General features: G+C 40.2%; 1 protein-coding gene across 3 annotated transcripts in view; it reads right to left on the bottom strand.

Annotated features, from left to right (window-relative positions):
* The window catches only part of LOC139942562 (dihydropyrimidinase-like), an 86,026-nt gene that overhangs the window by 58,709 nt on the left and 7,682 nt on the right, over positions 1–19,635 (bottom strand). The window contains exons 1-2 of one of the 3 annotated variants that reach the window (XM_071939405.1): positions 16,540–16,664; positions 6,547–7,400 (exon numbers count right to left, since the gene is read on the bottom strand). The exons of 1 other annotated variant lie outside the window; for it this stretch is intronic. In XM_071939405.1, coding sequence (XP_071795506.1) covers positions 6,547–7,254 — 708 coding nt within the window. In that variant the 5' untranslated portion in view covers positions 7,255–7,400; positions 16,540–16,664. Of the gene's footprint in view, positions 1–6,546; positions 7,401–16,539; positions 16,665–19,635 lie in introns of those variants that run through there. One more of the 3 variants, XM_071939404.1, reaches the window with a different exon arrangement.

Here is a 19,635-nt window from a genome sequence, read left to right as displayed (position 1 = left end):
GTGCCCCCAACATCTGTTGTGCAATTTCGAGATTGAGCAGCGCAATTAACAGATTGCTAGCTTTACGAACTCGCATGTGTACATGTGTGCGTAATGTGCACGCTGCAGGATACAATGCTACACACATGCTACGTCCGTCCGCCCGTCCGTCGTTGCAATCTGTTGTGGATCCTCGTTGTGGGACTACAATAAAAGGGAGGGAGAAACAACCACTTTTCTTTAATTCCCTCATTGAAAGACCCATTTCAACCTTATTTCCCGTCTACTCCGATGTTTAATAAAAGTGAATCCCCTGTCCTTATGATTACGCAAACAATAAGGTAGCGCCTTTTGTGTCATTACTACCGCTATACAATAAAAGTGAGGGAACAACTTCAGCCGTCACTATTATTATTTCTTTTATATTTTATAAAGGAATTTTGTTGTTTTCAGTATCACAATAATAAACGTATTTTCAGTTGTAACTTTCACCAATAATTACCCAACACAAACAATAGTGTGGTCACACAAAGGGGGTGCTGCCAGCTTACAAAAAGAATGCTATCCTATAATAGATCATTTCAATTACGATCAATAGTGTAAACTTCAATACATTTCTACTCTAAGACGCAACTCCCACATTGCGGCAACTATACAAGACTGACTGATGTGCCGCCCGCCTGTCACTGCACATTGCCACAAAGAGGACCGCAAACAAGCACGGCCCCTTTGTGTGTACGCATGCGGTGATTGGCCGTTTGATGATTGGCCGTTGTTGATTGGCCGGTGATAGTTCCATTCATAAAATCTTGGCTAGACTTCGGACGGATCGAGTAGAGCGGCTGCCCATTGTACAACAAATAGCTTGAACGTCTGACCCACGCTTCGAGGCTCGGGGCCCAGTCTAATCAAACGTGGACAACTTTTGTCAACAGAGGGCGATGCGATGCAGGGCAAAGTTCAACTATTTCTCGGTGTGCGTTGTCGACCGATCTTTGATTCAAAGAGAGTTTGTTGCCAAAGAAGTTCACAAAACATGGTCAACACAACCGATCATCAAATCGCAAATTCTTGAAAAGGGTTGTTGATGGAAAAAAAGTATAACTCAGGACTGATAGTGTGAGTTAAAAAAATTACCCGTAACGCGGCAGGTTTGCGTACTTCACTTCCGTGTTTTGAGGTTAGTTTTTTCATGTTTTTTTTTTATTTTGGTCGCGGTTTATACGCCACGCGGCATATACGCCGCGCGGCATATACGCCGACACCTAAATATTTTTTTGTATATTTCGAGGAAGTGCGGTTTATACGCCGCGCGGTTTATAATCCGAAAATTACGGTAGTTCATAAACATATTTCACCATGATTTCTCAAGTAAGAGAAAGTTTCTAGGCGCACATGCCTTTCACTTTGGATTTGCATTGTTTTACGCCACTTGTGTGCTTACCACTGATCAACCAGCACTTACCCCCTTGCTAACGGCTAAGTACAGTCAACAGTTTATCAAATAGAAAATCTGCTAAGGGACACTCCGTAAGCACAAAACGGCTGCTTATGTACATGTTTTTTTTAAATTGGCCCTTGTGCCCACTTCCATATGGCTCCGCTTACTGCCAAATTCTGAGCTTGTGATCAGGGCCCAATTTCATAGAGCTGCTAAGCACAAAAATTTGCTAAGCATAAAATTTCTTTCTTGATAAAAACAGGATTACCAACCAAATTTCCACTGGATTTCCGGGATAAGCAAACAACAGCTGAATACCAATAAGTAATATGCAACAAAAAGAAATTTGGTTTGTAATCCTGTTTTTATCAAGGAAGAAATTTCATGCTAAGCAAATTGTTGGGCTCAGCAGCTCAATGAAATTGGGCCCAAAACATTCTCTAGGCCCTGGAAGCCCACGAGGCCCCTTTGTTGCCCCATTTCTTGGCCTCTGTGCCCCTTCAAAGATTTCCAATTGACGTTCAGATTTTCAAATAAAATGTACCCTATGCCAAATAAAAAAAGGTTTTACCCTCTCGTGGGCTCACATTCTAGAGGTGTGCCCTTTAAAGCCATTATACGCTTTCGGAACAGAAAAAAAAAATAAAAAATGCACAGATTTATATATACATGTATATACATGTATATACATGTAGAACAGTTTGCAGTAAAACCATGTAATAACAATCTCTAAATGAGTTGGGGTGGTTCTGAATAGAACCGTTGGGTTAACTTCACAGATTTACAAATAACTTTTAGGGTTCACAGAAGGTAATGGTGAAAGACTTCTCTTGAAATATTATTCCATGAAATGCTTTACTTTTTGAGAAAACATTAAAACAATTATCAAGAATTACAAATTTATTTTAAACACCATCATGTCATGACACGGCGAAACGTGCGGAAACAAAGGTGGGTTTTCCTGTTATTTTCTCCCGACTCCGACGACCGATTGAGCCTAAATTTTCACAGGTTTGTTATTATATATATAAGTTGTGATACACGAAGTGTGGGACTTGGACAATACTGTTTACCGAAAGTGTCCAATGGCTTTAAGTACTAGTAGCTTTGGTAGGGTTCCTTGAAATAGTTTCATTGTTGGAAGCGACATAATCTTAATTCAAATGTAGATTTACTTGAGTTTAGTGCCGCAGTCTGCCAAAAAGTGGATTCCAACGGCATGCTTCAAGTATTTTTCAAGCTTCAAGGCACTTCAAATAAATACAATTTTGCTTAGCACAGGTTCTTTTTGTTTATAAAAGCATGTTTTGGTCCGTTGACAGTTCTGACCAGCGCACCATGTCAAGGTAAAATATTCTTGAAATTTAGGTTACTGAAATAACGCTAACAAACATGGGGGGAGGTGGGGTAGTGTCTGTAAAACTGATGAAAATATAAAAGAAATGAATAACGTACAGTACAGTAGAGTGTGAAATTTTCGCAGTGGTCTCAGACGGCAATAATTGAATAGCCAACCCAACCACTAACCCCCACATTGGGAATGTCATAATGCAATTTCTTTGAAACATCCTGGAGCCCTCGGCACAACATCAAAACGTGCCGTTCCAGTTTGATCGGCTTCGGCTTCAAATTATTAATCTCATAGATTTGCCATTGGAGACATCCTTTTATAAAAAGCTTAAAGGGAGCGATCTCAATATTTAAAGAAGAATTTATGATGAACATTTATAAAAAGTGTGAACACTAATAATGTATTAATTGCTGCATTTTTTACATTTTCTTAGTCATACGTTGTGATGATGTTAATAACATTCAGATCAAACTACATGTATCTCAGTAAGAATGTGAATCATATGCATAAAATAACAAACCTGTGAAAATTGAGCTTGATTGGTCGTCGGAGTTGCGAGATAACTATGAAAGAAAAAAACACCCTTGTCACACAAAGTTGTGTGCGTTAAGATGGTTGATTTCGAGACCTCAAGTTCTAAATCTGAGGTCTCACAATCAAATTCTGAGAAAATTACTTCTTTCTCGAAAACTATGACACTTCAGAGGAAGCCGTTTCTCACAATGTTTTATACCATCAACCTCTCCCCATTACTCGTCACCAAGAAAGGTTTTATGCCAATAAATATTTTGAGTTACCATTAGTGTCCACTGCCTTTAATTGCTGCATTGTTTACATTTTCTTAGTCATACTGTGTGATGATGTTAATAACATCCAGACTATCTCAGTAAGAAAGTGAATCAATGCTAATTTACAAGCAATCTGCATCCACCTTCCGGTTTAAAAGCAAAAGAAAAATTGCTTCACTTTCGGATTTCGCATGAAGTATGCTTCAGGAGAAATTGGGTAGTGTACACGTACACATGTACGTAACAGTTGTAGTTACTACATGTAATACTACTGGTATAACAAACTTTTAAAGCTTAACAAAAGGACCCTTTCTCCCAATGTCACAAGAGGCATTTACATGTGTGCAAGATCGCCATTTTGTGAGTCAACACGAAAGCGTGTAAACCTGATGATGCCAAGTGATGACACGATACCGAGTGAATCGGGTTCAATGAGACCTTCAACGAAGGTGCAGCCATCTTGATTTTCCTCCAATCCAAAAACTTTATTTCAAAATTTAGTCTGGAAAAAAAAACAGTCTGGTTCCTTGTTTAGGCGATGAACCTTAGTATTCATCGACATTCATGAATACAGGAAACGTGACCAAAACGGAGGCAACATGGTACATAGACTGCATGCAGCCTTTGACAGTCAGTAAGCTCATTGGTAACCGGTGAAACCTGTTCATAGGCTGTCTGGAATTAATTCACTATGAATTACTAGTCTCTGATTTTAAACTGCCTCAGGACTGAACACTATATAATGAGAAAAGCTTCCTGCATTTATTCCTCCCCCCTTATCCAGCTATTCCTTTCAGCAACTCCCTCTTAAAGCAATGGCTACTCAGACAAGCCAACCTTCCTGCCTCCACGATTAAGTTTGAATCCAAATATTCAATCCTAAATAATTGTACAATTAATCCCTGAACCATATCAAACGATAGGCTAAATTCCAGTACAGCTACCCAACGAGTCCAAGCAGACAAGCAAAACAAGATCCAATGTTTAAAAGTCAACATATGTATAGGCCTATGTACACAGGCATGAATCTTTTAAAGCGGTTTAAAGGGACATGTTGCATTGGATCGGTGGAGTTGGTCTTTGAAAAGCGTTTGAAACCATTTGTTATAAAATGCATGGGTAGAACATGTAGAAAGATGCTGTAAAAGAAGAATACAATGATCCACACAACCATGCCTCGAAATTGTGTGGTTTTCCTTTCACTTCGTCGACTAACACGGTCAAATTGTTGACTCCCATAAATGGCTGACTGTGTTAATTCGCAAAGTACATGTAAAAGGAAAACCATGCAGTTTCGAGGCAATGTTGTGTGGATCATTGTATTCTACTTTTACAACATCTTTGCAACCATGCATTTTATAACAAACGGTTACAAATGCTTTTTGTAGACCAACTCGTTTGATCCAAGGCAGCGTGTTCCTTTAAATGTAGCAACTTCCACAAAAACTGCAGCAGTTACAGAGCTCTTCTTCAATAAAGAATGCAAGGGTGTACTCATCTCAACTTTGGAATAACGATGTCATTAGAGTATGGTTGCGCTTAGCTAGAGGTCAATGGGCCCACCCTGAGCCCCACGCATAATGCTGATATGTGCGTTTTGTTTTAATAGTTTCAGCATCGTTTCACCTCAAAGATGGCGGAAAAAACTACAGAATAAAAAAACCTGACACACTGCTCACTTACAAGTGAGTGTAATGTTCACAGCTCTACTACACTGATGTACATCAAACTACATCACTCGAATAGTGTTACTTCAGACTCGTTCTCATCATTAGGGCCAAGCTTCATTGAACCCGTCTCCTTAGCACAAATTACAGCAAGGAACCACTCACAACCAATACAAATACATGTAATAGTATTCTGCCTGGTAACCCGTTCCAGCTAAGCAAGATATGTTTGTGCTAAGCTAATTTCAATGTGCTAAATTCAAAGCTTGATAACAAACTTGTCAGCACTCTTTTAAGCGGTTTTAAGAGCACCGGATTCTAACTCTGGTGTTTCTGTACAGCAAAGTGTGGGTTCGAACCCCCAGCCGTGACACTATTGGTAATTACTCAAAATAATGTTAAGCATAAAACCTTTCTTGGTGAGGAATAATGGGGAGAGGTTGATGGTATAAAACATTGTGAGAAACGGCTCCCTCTGAAGTGCCATTGTTTTCAAGAAAGAAATAATTTTCCAAGAATTTTATTTTGAGATCTCGGATTTAGAACTTGAGGTCTCAAAATCAACCATCTTAACGCACACAACTTCGTGTGACAAGGGTGTTTTTTCTTTCTCGCAACTTCGATGACCGATTGAGCTCAAATTTTCACAGGTTTGTTATTTTATGCATATGTTGAGATACACCAACTGTGAAGGCTAGTCTTTGACAATTACCAATAGTGTCCACTGTCTAAAAGCAAGACACTTACATGGAACCATTGCTTCGTCCTTCGGATGGGACGTTAAGCCTAGTCCCATGTGTTATGTAACGCATATAAGAACCCAGTGCACTTATCGAAAAGAGAAGGGGTTCGCCCTGGTGTTCCTGGTCCGATCGGCAGCAAATTGCGCCACAACACCTTGTAAAGCATTACATTGTGCTATCAGAATTAGGTCTCATAATTCAAACGTAGTCCCACATCTGGCAGGAAATACTGTATGTGCGCCAGGAGTGTCACTGGGAGACGGACATGTGCGCTATATAAGAAGCCACAATTATTATTATTATTATTATTATTATTATTATTATTATGTAGCCATGCTAATGAAACAAAGACATTGATACCATGGAAAGTCTCATATAACTGACAGAAAGTGCAACAACATGTAAATAAAAAAGACAGTTAAAAAACATATTTCACGGTACAAACAAATCCTACATAATGTATTCTAACAACTTCATGCATTTTAAACAAAACTGCACAAGTTGCCACTGTTTGTGCTGTCAACCAGACAACAAAAGCACTTCACAAACACAAGGAACACCAAGGACTGTACATTACCGCATCATCATCGCTAGGTACCAGGCTCAATGAAGCGTCCCTCGGAATCGTCCCCCCATCCGTGCTCTCCGGTCCACCTCCACAGGACCTGCTCTGGTTAGGCGTGTTCTTGACACGTGGCGTCCTCTCAAAGAGCGGCGAGGAATCTCGTTTGTGATCCTTCGTGGCCTCCAAGTTGGTTCCTTGGTCCACGATGTTGAAGACTGCATCGGGTGGGGTGTGTCTTGGGGAATCACTGAGGTTGCTCGATCTTGAGTCACTCCTCTGGGGTCCTGTGGTCTTCTTCTCAGAATCAAACTGAAGAGAGTTGCCGCCCCCTTCAACGGCGGCAAACATGGATCCCTTGATAAGACCACGGCTGGAGCGAGGGGAGGAAAAGTTGGAGCCATCAGTTTCAGTGGAACTAGAATCCTGGCGTCGAGGGCGTCCTTCCCCTCGCTCGGACGGGAACTTGAAGCTGTCTTGGTTGGCTTCGATGGTTGTGAACATTGACCCCATCGGCTTGCGACCGTGTCGCGGTGAATCAAGGCCATCCTCATCTTTTTTCCCGGACTGCTGGCGAGGTTTGTCCTCGGAGAACTGCAGCGAGTTTCCGCCACCCTCAACAGGCTCAAACATGGAGCCTAATTTACGAGGCACTCTTTGGGGAGACTCCCCAAGGGTCTGGAAGACTGCACCGGAGTGATCAGAATTCTGTCTTTCGGCCATTTCAATATTCTGTCAAAGTCTCTGTTCAGCGCGATCTCAGAAAAAAAATAATTCCAGGGCAAGGAAAGTTTCTGGCTGGCCCTGAACGAAAAACTTCCCAGAATCCAACAAGTGTAAAACTCACCCTCAAAGTTGCACAAAGTAGTCTATTGTTGTTAGTTTAGTGTGGAGCAAAACCATTTGCCAGGTTTTAAAGCAGCATGATTGGAAAAAGAAAAGAAGATTGGAAAGAAATTCAGAGAAAAAAAAACACATTGTTAGTACTGCAAGTTGTCCACTGGTCTTGGGCACGCCACACAAGAGAGTTTTTAGAAAATGTACGAGATGGAAAGATTAGACTTTGAGAGTTCATCAGATCAAGGGTAGAAAGAGAAGTGAACTTATGAAGGGGGAAAAAATGAGTAGAATCAACACAAAGGGGTAGACTTACAACAGCCTGGGTACTCAACAAAGTCACAGTATGGGTTATGTAAAGAAGGTGTTCCCCGGGCAAACACAATAACTGTGAACTTTGACAAATCATGGTGGGAAGGTTTCTTTTCATTTCACAATGGACTACAGTTCAACCACACATAGCCCCCCCCCCCCCCCATAAATCTATTTCCAGTCACAGTATTAAACCAAAGTGCTGAAAGTGCACTCCTATGATCCACACATTTTCCTATACTTGTCAACAAAAAACCTTCTACATTTCCGCTGCGTTGGTTTTCCGCAAAACTTTCCCAAGATATTATCTTTGCTTTCTTTAGTCTACTTTTTTTTTATCAAGCAAAACACTTTTTTGAAATCTACTCACTGATAAGCTTTACCAAACTTTTCAAGCAGTCACTTTTTAAAAACATTTTTAAAATGTTTAACTTGATGGTCCCAATTTCACGCTTTTTGTAAGCACGGCTCATCGGGCAATAACTGTTTTTTTTGTTACAAGTTTAGTATTACTATTAGGTGTGATTTACTCTCAAGCTTGAACTATAGTTTTTGTGCTAACTAAGTTTTCAAGCAAGTAAGTTTTTGTGTCAACCAAGCATTGTTGCACTAATAAGGTGCTCTAGAAGCTTTTTCACAGACAATATCAACATCATGCACCCTCCCTGGTACACTAGACCCATTTATACCCTGGGTGAAGAGGAGCATTGACAGTAAAGCATCTTTCTCAAGGACACAAGAGTCATGACTGGACATGACCAGTGGGCCAATTTCATAGAGCTGCTTAAGCAAAAGAAATGCTTTTAAAAGCACGAAAATAGCTTGCTTACATTTGTATTTTGCACATGCTACTGGCCAAAATGTCATGCCATATACGTTGCTTGTGACTGGTATAGCTGATGTTTACTTAGCATAACAATTGAGTGGAGTCTTGGCCGTTGTTTTTACTAAGCAAGGATTTTTTTTGCTTAACCAAAATTGTGTGCTTAAGCAGCTCAATGAAATTGGGCCCAGTGGGCCAACTTCATAGAGCTGCTAAAAGGAACACGTTGCCTTGGATCGGTCGAGTTGGTCTATGAAAAGCGTTTTGTGACCGTTTATTATAAAATGCATATGGTTAGAAAGATGATGTAAAAGTAGAATACATTGATCTACACAAATATGCCTCGAAATTGCGTGATTTTCTTTTTACCTCGTCCAATAACCAGTCGGCCATTTATGGGAGTCCAAATTTTGACTCCCATAAATGGCCGACCGACATAGTTCGCGACGTAAAAAGAAAACCGTGCAATTTTGAGAGATACTTGTATGGATCATTATATTCTACTTTTAAAACATCTTTCCAACCATATATACTTCATAACAAACGGTTTTCAAACGCTTTTTAATGACCAACTCGTCCGATCCAAGGCAACGTGTTCCTTTAAGCAAAAAATTTGCTTTAAATAAACAAAAATATTGTACACTTGTTACTGGGCACAATTTTATGCCATACATTGCTTGAGATTAGTATCCAGCTGTTGTTCACTTCAATTGAGTGGAGTAGTTGGTCGGTAATCTGATTTTACTAAGCAAGGATTTTTTCAGCTAAGCAAACTTTGTGCTTAAGCAGCTGTATGAAATTGGGCCCAAAACATAGCCACAAATATAGTGTTCTGTCAAGATTTTGTTTTGCTCTTCATATAACAAGAGCAGTTTAGAATAACTCATAATCACTTGTTATGGCATCACCACTTCAGAAGATTCAATTGTACTTTACTCCAAGCATTAGAACTTTTAGAACAACTACAAAAAAATAAAATAATAATCACTTGTAAAACTGATATGAAGTAAATAAAATCATAGTTCAATTTAAGTCACAATAACAAGTTTTGGATCATGCATTCAACTACCAATACAACACAGAGGTTTTAAACATTGATGCCGGGTGTATTTATAAACAGGATAGGGATTAGAAGAAAAACAAAATCAAAGACAAAATCAAAGACAAACCAAAATGGTCCAAAAAATGTTTAAATGTGCAAGAATTGCATGGTCTAACATTGAGTGGCAATGGGATTCACATTCTGTTTCTTAAAAATTTTCCTGAAAGGAACATTGTCCAAAAAGCGACAAGATTACCACTGTCTAGGCTTATGGTTATGATAACACTTACATGAATGGTCTGTAAATGGTTTAACATCATAAGACCATAGGCACTGTTGGATGCAAATTAAGAATGTTCAATGTCGCCACCACCAGACGTTATTTAATTTGATGCCAAATGAGACCATGAGACCATCTTCCTTCATTGATGATGAGGAAACACCAGATGGTAACTTGCTTTGAGAGAGAGAGAGCTAGGGTGAGGCACAGCTTATATACATGTACTGGTGTACTGTTCAGTATGCACTGTGTTTTATAATATGAATGCATCTGAAGTAAGAGTATTACACGAGAAATTTTGAACAAATTGAAGAGAGTTTTAGAGATGCAATATTCTTTAGTACTAACACTAACGCAGAATGTAATACATTGAGTCTTCCTGTACAGTATTCCCCAAACAAGATATTTTACTTCAACTGTAAAGATTGTAAACTTACACTTGAACCTACCCTAACTCTGTGCCCTAGCCACAACATTAACCTTACCTTCAACACCTAACCCTTAACTAACCTTGGGTAACCCTAACCATAACATTAACCCTAACCCTAACCCAAACCATTAACTTTAACTTCAACACCTAACCCTTAACTAACCTTCGGTAACCCTAACCATAACATTAACCCTAACCCTAACCAAACCATTAACTTTAACTTCAACACCTAGCCCTTAACTAATCCTGGTAACTCTAACCATAACATTAACCCTAACCCTAACCCAAACCAATAACCTTAACCTCAACAACTAATCTCTAACTTACCCTGGGTATTATAACTAACCAAACAAGATATTTTACTTCAACTGTAAAGACTGTAAACTTACACTTAAGCTTGGGCGATATCACAATATTATCGAATATCGCGATATTAATTTGGAAACGATTTCGATATCGGATGGATTTGGTTTTAATCGAAATATCGATATATCGCGATATATCGCGATAATCGCGATATCAATTAAATATCGCGATGTATTTGCTAGCTGAGACATCTTGCACCCCATAGGTTTGGAGTAAAACCAGAAGAATAGGTCATTAGAACACCTCTCTTATGCTATGACTGTCTCTTCTACAACTTTCACTTTGAGTTTGAAGACTGATGATGTCAAATTCAGACCTACCAAGTCTCACGCATTAGGCGTGAGACTCACGCATTTGGGTTCTGTCTCACGCTCACACGCACAGCAACCATTTTCTCACGCATTGGGGCCAGACCGGGAAAAAATATAAAAATTAACGACAATGCATTGCCAAATCGCGCCCGTGTGTACACAAAACGCAATCTACAATGTTTGCACAAACTTTAGATTGCACACAGTTTATCAGAATTATCAACTTCAGCTGCCGTACAAACAGAGCGCAAATTTGCAGATTGCGCACGCTTTTTCTCTCCTAGCAGGTTCAGCTAAAAGTCGGCAGAGCGCAAAATGCTTATTGCGCACAAGTTTTTCCCGATTCGTTTAGCAAATTCGTTAAATGCGCTCCACTAGCGCAGACACAACAGGGCGGAGGATTTTGAGCGGAGGATTTTGGACATAGTTTTTAGTGTTTTTTTTTTTATTTTGGAAGGAAATAATCTGACACAATCGTACTTTCACATTAACCATCAACATCTCCTGGGTACCTCATGTGAGTTTTGAATTATTCTGAAGAGGTTTTTTATGCATTTTTGAACACTTTTTTGTCCACAACTAAATTTCGGCAAAAAAAAAAAAAAAAAAGTTGGGCGGCGTTTTCGAAAGGCCTTCTAAACTGGCAATTTTTTTTTCGGGGGGGGGGGGGGGGAGGCGGGGGGTCGTGGTGAGCTTTGAAAAATCTCACGCATAGCTGGCCTCTGGACTTGGCATCTCTGCAAATTTAATTAATCGCGATTGTATCGAATATCGCGATATATTGTCTGCGATATATCGTGAATAAAATAAATCGATATCGCCCAAGCTTACTTACACTTGAACCTACCCCAACTCTGTGCCCTAGCCACAACATTAACCTTAACTTCAACACCTAACCCTTAACTAACCTTGGGTAACCCTAACCATAACATTAACCCTAACCCTAACCCTAACCATTAACTTTAACTTCAACACCTAGCCCTTAACTAATCCTGGTAACTCTAACCATAACATTAACCCTAACCCAAACCATTAACCTTAACCTCAACAACTAATCTCTAACTTTCCCTGGGTTTAATAACCAACAACAACTTTAACCCTAACCCTAACCCGAACCATAACCCTAACCCAACCAGCTAACCTTAACCCTAACCCCTGATCACAGAAAGCATGCCAGTTCCAGATCTACATGTACGTGTACATTGTGTGGCTCTTAGAATATTTGTGTCTCATTTCGCTCAAGGCAACACTCATGGTTTCATCCCGCAGTGGATTAGCAAATACCGAAGGACGGGCGTCGAAAGATCCTATCTGTTGAGAGGCAAGTCTAGGTGAATGATGAACACACTACCGCTGGCATTAACTCAACACAGAACATGCACAGCCTGAATAATGGCGACAACATTAAGAAAAATTGCATAAAATCCCACAAAATCACTTTTAATTAAAACTTTATTGTTATATTACATGAAGATGTAACAACTTCTGGAATAAATAACAAGAACTTGGATTAACCCTTAACAAGCATTTGTATTAGGGCCTATCAGTTTGTTTAAGAAAAGAATCTGACAGGGATTCGAACCCCTGACCCCCTGAACCTGTTCCAGCCTGTTTCACTCCACTGAAGGAGAAGAACCTCTTCCTTTCAATTTATCCGTCTATTGTCAAGTCATGTCCCTACAATGTTTTTTAAGGCCGGTTTATAGTCGGTCGCGGGAAGGTCGTGCATACTATTCCTACCAGTGGGATTCGAACCCCTGACCCCCTGAAACCCGTTCCAGCCTGTTTCACTCCACTGAAGGAGAAGAACCTCTTCCTTTCAATTTATCCGTCTATTGTCAAGTCATGTCCCTACAATGTTTTTTAAGGCCGGTTTATAGTCGGTCGCGGGAAGGTCGTGCATACTATTCCTACCAGTGGGATTCGAACCCCTGACCCCCTGAAACCCGTTCCAGCCTACTTCACTCCACTGCAGTAGGAGAACCTCTTCCACAACATTCCTTTAAATTTATCCGTCTGTTGCCAAGCCATGTCCCTACAATGTAATTTAATGCATCTCTCCATCTTCTTTAATAATAAAACTAAAACTAATAATACCGAAGTCTTATAGCGCCTGTATCCTAGTAGTACAAGTAGCCCTGGTTGGACGTCAGTCACTGCATGCAACGGAGGAGTCCAGCCTGGGCTACCAAACAAGGTACTCAAGGCACTGAATATGTACAAACTTTCAGAAAGATAGGTTATTGCCGGCCAGTGATGAACTCTTTATTGCCTCTTTTCTCATTCGTTCAGTGTTTTCGGGCCAACTCTCTTGAACAAGTTACCACATAATGTCCTCTCCAACAGTTTTAGCTTTTAAACGCAACCTCAAAACTTATTTATTCTAGTGTATTATTGCTATTGTTTGTGTGTAAAGCGCATTGATCATATTTTTTTTAATTGCGTTATAAGAGCTGGTTTTATTATTTATTTATTATTATTTAAAAAATAATAATATATATAATAAATCTGACCATCTGTATGACACGTTTTATAAACATAAAATGTGTCCCTCATTAAATCAGCCATAAATGTTAACCATGTATGTGCCATGTGTTTGCATTGGTGATTGGTTTCAGCTGTCGTAAGGTCATATAAGCATCAAGTATCTGTTATACTACAACTTATTAAAAGTGTATGTTTGCCCTAATGTGTTGCAGCCAAATGCAGAACCAGGCCCGACACTTCACGGATTGCCTTCGTTGCCCCTTGTCATTGCCTTGGTGCCCTTGCAGTAGAAATTTACAATGTCCTCAAAGCGTGCCCTTTGCCAAAGAGAAAATGCCTTGGTGCCCTTGCGCTATCAAAAACGAAGCATACAGCCCTGCAGAACTTTATCAATACTGGCTACCCACACAATGTACACATACTGTAGGTCTTTATTAAACCCCCTCAACATTTTGTAAAATATAGAAAAACATGATAATTCTTAAGAACTGAACTCCCAAAATTAAAGCCAGCCTTACAAACTTTTGAGGGAAAATACATGTACAAGGTTAGGGTTGGAGAAGGGTTCAAAATCCCCAAGAAGATCATGGGTTGTGTATTTCTTGGGAAATGGCTCTGTGGTAAGAAAAGGGCTTCAAAGTAAAACTTGCTCTTAACTGTCTGTCAAAAAAACACTGTACAAGACACCATGCAATACAATACATTACACTGTAGTATGTATCTCATTCCAACATGCAAAGGTTAAAACCACAAGCAACACAGCAAATCATGCAACAGACAACCTCCCTCCCAAACCCCTTCTTCCATTCATTTATTTTGTATTTATGTTTTATTTGTTACTCTGGTTATGAAGCCAAGGATTTTCTCAAAAATTAACTAAGTCGCTGTACTACCTCATCAGTAGCTAAGAACCATGTGGAGGGAAGACAAGGAAGGAAGTTTCAGTTTTAGATATGGGAGGAAAAAACACATAATTTTTCTAGAGAAAACCCATACAATCACACTGGAAAACCCCCTTCACAAATTGGCCCCTGGCAGGATTTGAACAGGGGTCCCAGAGGTGGAAGGCGAGGAAAAAGATACACCATGTCAACCTGACTATGTATCCAGGTCCACTCTACCTCTGGGAATGTAAATGATGTACATAACTCATGGGGCGAGGCAACGTTTTGGAGAAAGTTTGTTCATGTGAAAGCCTGGGATTTCATCTTCGAGAGGGTAAAATTGCAATAGGGTACTTCCATTGGAAACTCTTGAAGTCTATGGGAAACTTTTGAAGAGGCACTCAGGCCAAGACCAGTGCAACATAGGCCAAAGCCTTGGTGCCCTTTGAGTAATTCTACATGTAAAGACTGGAATGCCACTGGCCATTGCAATTCGGTATTCCTTGCAACTTCCAGAACATGAATTTCCCATCGATTGAAAACCGCCTGTTCCTACAGTTGAAGTATCAGGCTGGTTTTACATGTAGACTTGAACACAATGTGGCTGCAGTTTTGAATGAAAGAGGGGTTTAAATGTGAAAAAACAGCAAGTTGATATCTGGCAACCCTTTATTATTTATTTAGGCCAGGCAAGTGTCAGGCTCATTATAAGTTTGGGCCCTGTTCAAACATGTATTCTAATGTAGTTCAAAGAATATTGATCCAATTAACTTGTTGCATCATTCAATAAACATGTTTTGATTGGCACCATTTTGTGATTTTGGATTCCGTGTGTTACTGCGAAGTGCGCATATTTTGACGACACGCACCATTCTGCAAACAAACGGCAGAAGATGTGCAGAGAGTAGCATGGTCCGAGGGCAAGGGGATGATACACTGTGTGACATACATGAACATGGGGTGTGTACATGTACATAATCGAGCAGTAAACCGCAAACCACAAGCTTGTGTTTGGGACCAGTAGAATCTGGGTTCGATTCCCAATTGTGGCACTTAACTAAGTAGCCCACAAGGATGGGACATTATGTAGGTCAAGAACCCAGAACCTTAAGTGGGGCTAACCCCAACATTACTGTTTCACTAGCTAACACCCTTATTTACAGGTTTCCTCTAGCTTGTTGACTACAGTGCTTTAAAAGTTCAGTTTTTAGGCAACCCTGGCTTCATTACCAGAGCAATATGTAATAATAATATAGTTCATACTGTACAAGTGAATGATGCCTCCCAACCCATGGTGTACGTGGTGACTATCGAGCAACAAACCAAGACATGGCTGGCGAACAAAATCTTCATTTGCTTAACTAATGCACACGAGTATTGACCCCTTGCACGCGCGTCACACGCGGCGACTGGTGCCACGCTCACCATGTTGGTGGGTAAGTTAGGTTTACGTGTATGTATAACGCCGCTTTGCCTAAAATGCACACTTCACTGCATAATGCACAGCATACTATATGCATAGAGTTATATATTAAAACGCACAGTGAAATTGCCCACCAGAATGGCGCATTCAAGATTTTTCTGATCATGACGTCAGGTAAAATGGCATATTTTTTAAGTAGACTTTCTTCTTGCACTTGTCACTTGTGCACAAGACATGTAGGCTACTTCACTTTACGAAGAATTGTCGTTTACACAGTGGCTATTGCAGAAACTCGGCGCCAACCATTGTAAGTAGAGAAAGATGGCTGAATCAAGCGTATAATGCCCCAGTTGTAAAGACCATGAAATGAAGCCAAGCTCTTAATATTTTTCTCATTCAGAGAGAGAGTGTCACCTAGTTCTCGTTTTAAATGCACTTATTATAAAGTACAATAAACACTGTAACGGTTTCATTTAACTTGTTTGTCCCAAAACGTTGAGCATTTACTTGTTTTTATGACATGGTTCATGAAAAGTAAAAAACGGAACGAATGTAACCTTAAAAAAAGATAAATCTAATGGTGGAATACATCAGATACCATTTGTACCAAAATGTAAACAAACTTGTGTTCAGCTGATGTTTCAAACAATACCACTCCCTAGTCTGGTGTCTCAAACACTATACAGGTTGATCTAATCGTAATTGATCTGAAATCACCCCGGTCATTTTCTATCAAAATAAAAAAACTTGCCTATCATAATCAAGTGATCAAAATGATTAGACGTAATCAGCGAAATCTGAGGTTAAACTCACCGGTTATAAAGCCAACGTGATCTGGTGGTCGCCGTGTGTACATGTATACACCCCTCGTTCACACACTCAATACATGCAGTATGTTTTTTAATCTAGTCACTCTGTCAATTCAGTGTACACACACATGGAGGCTAGTAGATGTCGGATAGTAAAGCACATGGGGCAGTTCGTAAGGTGCGTGCACATTATCTACTACAGTGCCCACTAATGATATTATAATGCAGCGTCTCCCATGCAGATCAGGGGGATGGGACTGTAAATTAACATAATGTATACTACCATGAGGCTAGTCTTTGCTGTGTGAATGCATAATGTGCCCATGGCCGTATGGTTCTTTGTGTGTGGTTGTCAAGCAAGTGACGAGTGGTACAGTCATCAATGAGACAACAAGGAGGCTGGGGATGGGGGAGGAGGAGGAGGAAGAGGGGGATGAGAAGGGGAGGAGGGGGGGTAAGAAGATGGGGTATTTATTTTTGGGAGGGGGGATCAGTGAGCATTAAGTCAAGGTATGGTTCAATAATTGTCCTTTATCTTACGGATTGTAAAATTGTGTACAGTTTGACCGTCTCAAACGAATTTGATCTTTGAGAGGGCATGACCATTGTAATGCTGCAAAGGGCACATCCAATGTTGTTAAATATTCCGAGTGGATATGAAACCTTTGAAAGGACATCAAGGCAAAGATCAGGGCAACGCTGGATGTGGTTTCAAGCCTGATGTTGTCTTTTTGAAAGAGAAAGGGCACCAAGGCGTTTCCTCTTTTGTAATGAGGAAATTGTCAATTTCAATTGGAATGTTTAAAAAGGGCACCTACATGTAGGCAAAGACCAGGGGCATTGTGGAGTCCCCCATCAAAAGTATGTAAATTCAGGTTGCCTATAAGTGCCCACTGAGGTCAAGCTGAGGCTGTGCAGTTGTGGTGATAGTGATGGGATGAGGGTACATGTTTGATTAATTGCCAGGTTTGACCCCCATTATGGGAGGTACGGCTACATCTTCAAATGAGGTTACTCATCACTAATAATGTAAACTTGACTGGATTATGGTTGGATGAAGGGTTATGGTGCATGGATGTAGGTTGACTTTACAGGGAAGGGGGGGGGTGTATGCATAACCAACAAGCTCTCACGGTGAACAGGTGGGAGCAGGTGAGATGGTGGTGGATAAATTTGGGCTAGAGTTTCTGGGAGGGGTTGTAGGGGGATGTTAAATTTTAATGGAGAAGCCTTAGGGGAGCTTTTTGTGTGTTTGTTTTTTAAGTTTGGTTAGGCACAATGAAATTGTAAATTTCTACTGTCCGAGCATTTCAAGGGCACCAAGGCAATGACCAGGAGAATGGTGTCAATCACCTTTGTTGCATCTGCGTAGTACATGTATGAGACCCATGTATGTACCTTGTTGGGGGACTGTCCTTAATATTGTAGCATGAACAGCCACATGCCAGATTGTAGCATCAACAATAAATTAGACATCACAAATTTGTTTTCGCTGCAAATATTCACAAGAGTTGACCTGAACTGCTGCGAATTATTGGCTGCTAATTTGAGACATCAACTTTTCTTTTGCATTCGCAAGTTTGAACCGGGCTATACGCCTCTCTTAATATTTACGCATGACGTCAAAATTCTTACCCAAAATGAGGCTATGGGCGCAACTCCCCCATCACTTGCAGTGGCTGGGCCCATCGCCTCGTTTTGGATTAGCGTTGTGACATACCTCATGCATAAATATTAAGAAAGGCATATAGGCTGGTAGACCTATATGAGGGTCTTGTGTAATGACCACACACGGCATGAGTGGTTCCATATTGAGTGTTCTCGTAAGGGGATAAATACGGCACTGTTTCTGAGCTCCACAAATGGACAAACCATTTGTTATCATATTGCATAAAGTCATGAACCAGTAATCATCTGCTATGAGGAAGAATAATTATGGCGAAGTGTCAGGCTGACGCTTCGTAAGGTTGCATCATCATTATTGGTGGAGGAAAAGGCGGTGATGTGTTCACAAATTAACACCTTGCGTAATGTGCAGAGTAATGTCTGACATAGAAATATTGGTTGTCTCTTGGATTTATCACAGCACTGAATAAACCAAGTTCCTTGTACATTTTCAAACGGCATATTTTACTTGGGTACACTGGTGTTTCGATACCAAGCGGTTCGGACTCAGGCTCTGGCGTTTCCAGGTCAGCTGAGCTTGGATTCGAGTCCCAGTCATGCCACTTTTGTCTTTACCATGTTGACCTAAGATACCTAGCAACAAATGTGACCCGCTCTGTGAAAATGAGTCAGATGTTGACAATTTAAAGAATTGAGTTATATATATGCATGGCTGGAAAGGACACACCAGCAGCAGTTATTTGGTATATATGTCTTGAAGCTTTGGGGTGTATCCCATTGCTGAGTTACTCCTGTTTGAAATTGGTCAATATCATATATTTTGTTAACCATACAAGTAAAGTGATGTTTTAAACTACCATCTCACGCAAAAGGACACAAACTGGACTACAGTACATGTCTGATCACAAAACTGACTGAGAAAACCTATAATAATACTAAAAAGACTAGGTTCACCAACCAACCTGCAGAAGTGTCTTATAAAGCCTTTGTTATCCAATGTCATCTTCCCACCCTTGCTTTCCTTAGTTACTAACATTACATCACTTTACACAGTCATTCACAAAGGCCATTAGTCACTCAGCTAGGTGACAGGTCGATGACTTATTATGTAAATGAGCACAGAGTGACAGGTTTGGCTCATGAATATTTACAGTGTACCTCCATTGACCTCATGAATAATGCATTACCCATTTATCCCAAATCTGTAAACTTTAATCAGCATTACACATGTAATTTTCCTTTTGGTAGACTAAACATGCGTTGTAGTGGTGTTGCTGTTTACATGTACATGTACATGTAGGGGTTGTGTGAATATTTGAGACTGTTTTAAATTAAGAAAAAAATATTAATTTGTTGCAAAATGCTTACCTAACAAAAACCTACAGTTATATGGTACAAATGAATTCGGAGAATTCTCAGTTCTGAAACGACTCTGTCCTGCTTTTTAACTGCTACCTGGGCGGAGGGTAGACAA

Source organism: Asterias amurensis, chromosome 10 (genome assembly GCF_032118995.1).
Source record: "Asterias amurensis chromosome 10, ASM3211899v1".
Lineage (NCBI taxonomy): Eukaryota > Metazoa > Echinodermata > Asteroidea > Forcipulatida > Asteriidae > Asterias > Asterias amurensis.
This window is presented reverse-complemented; position numbering and strand designations above follow the sequence as displayed.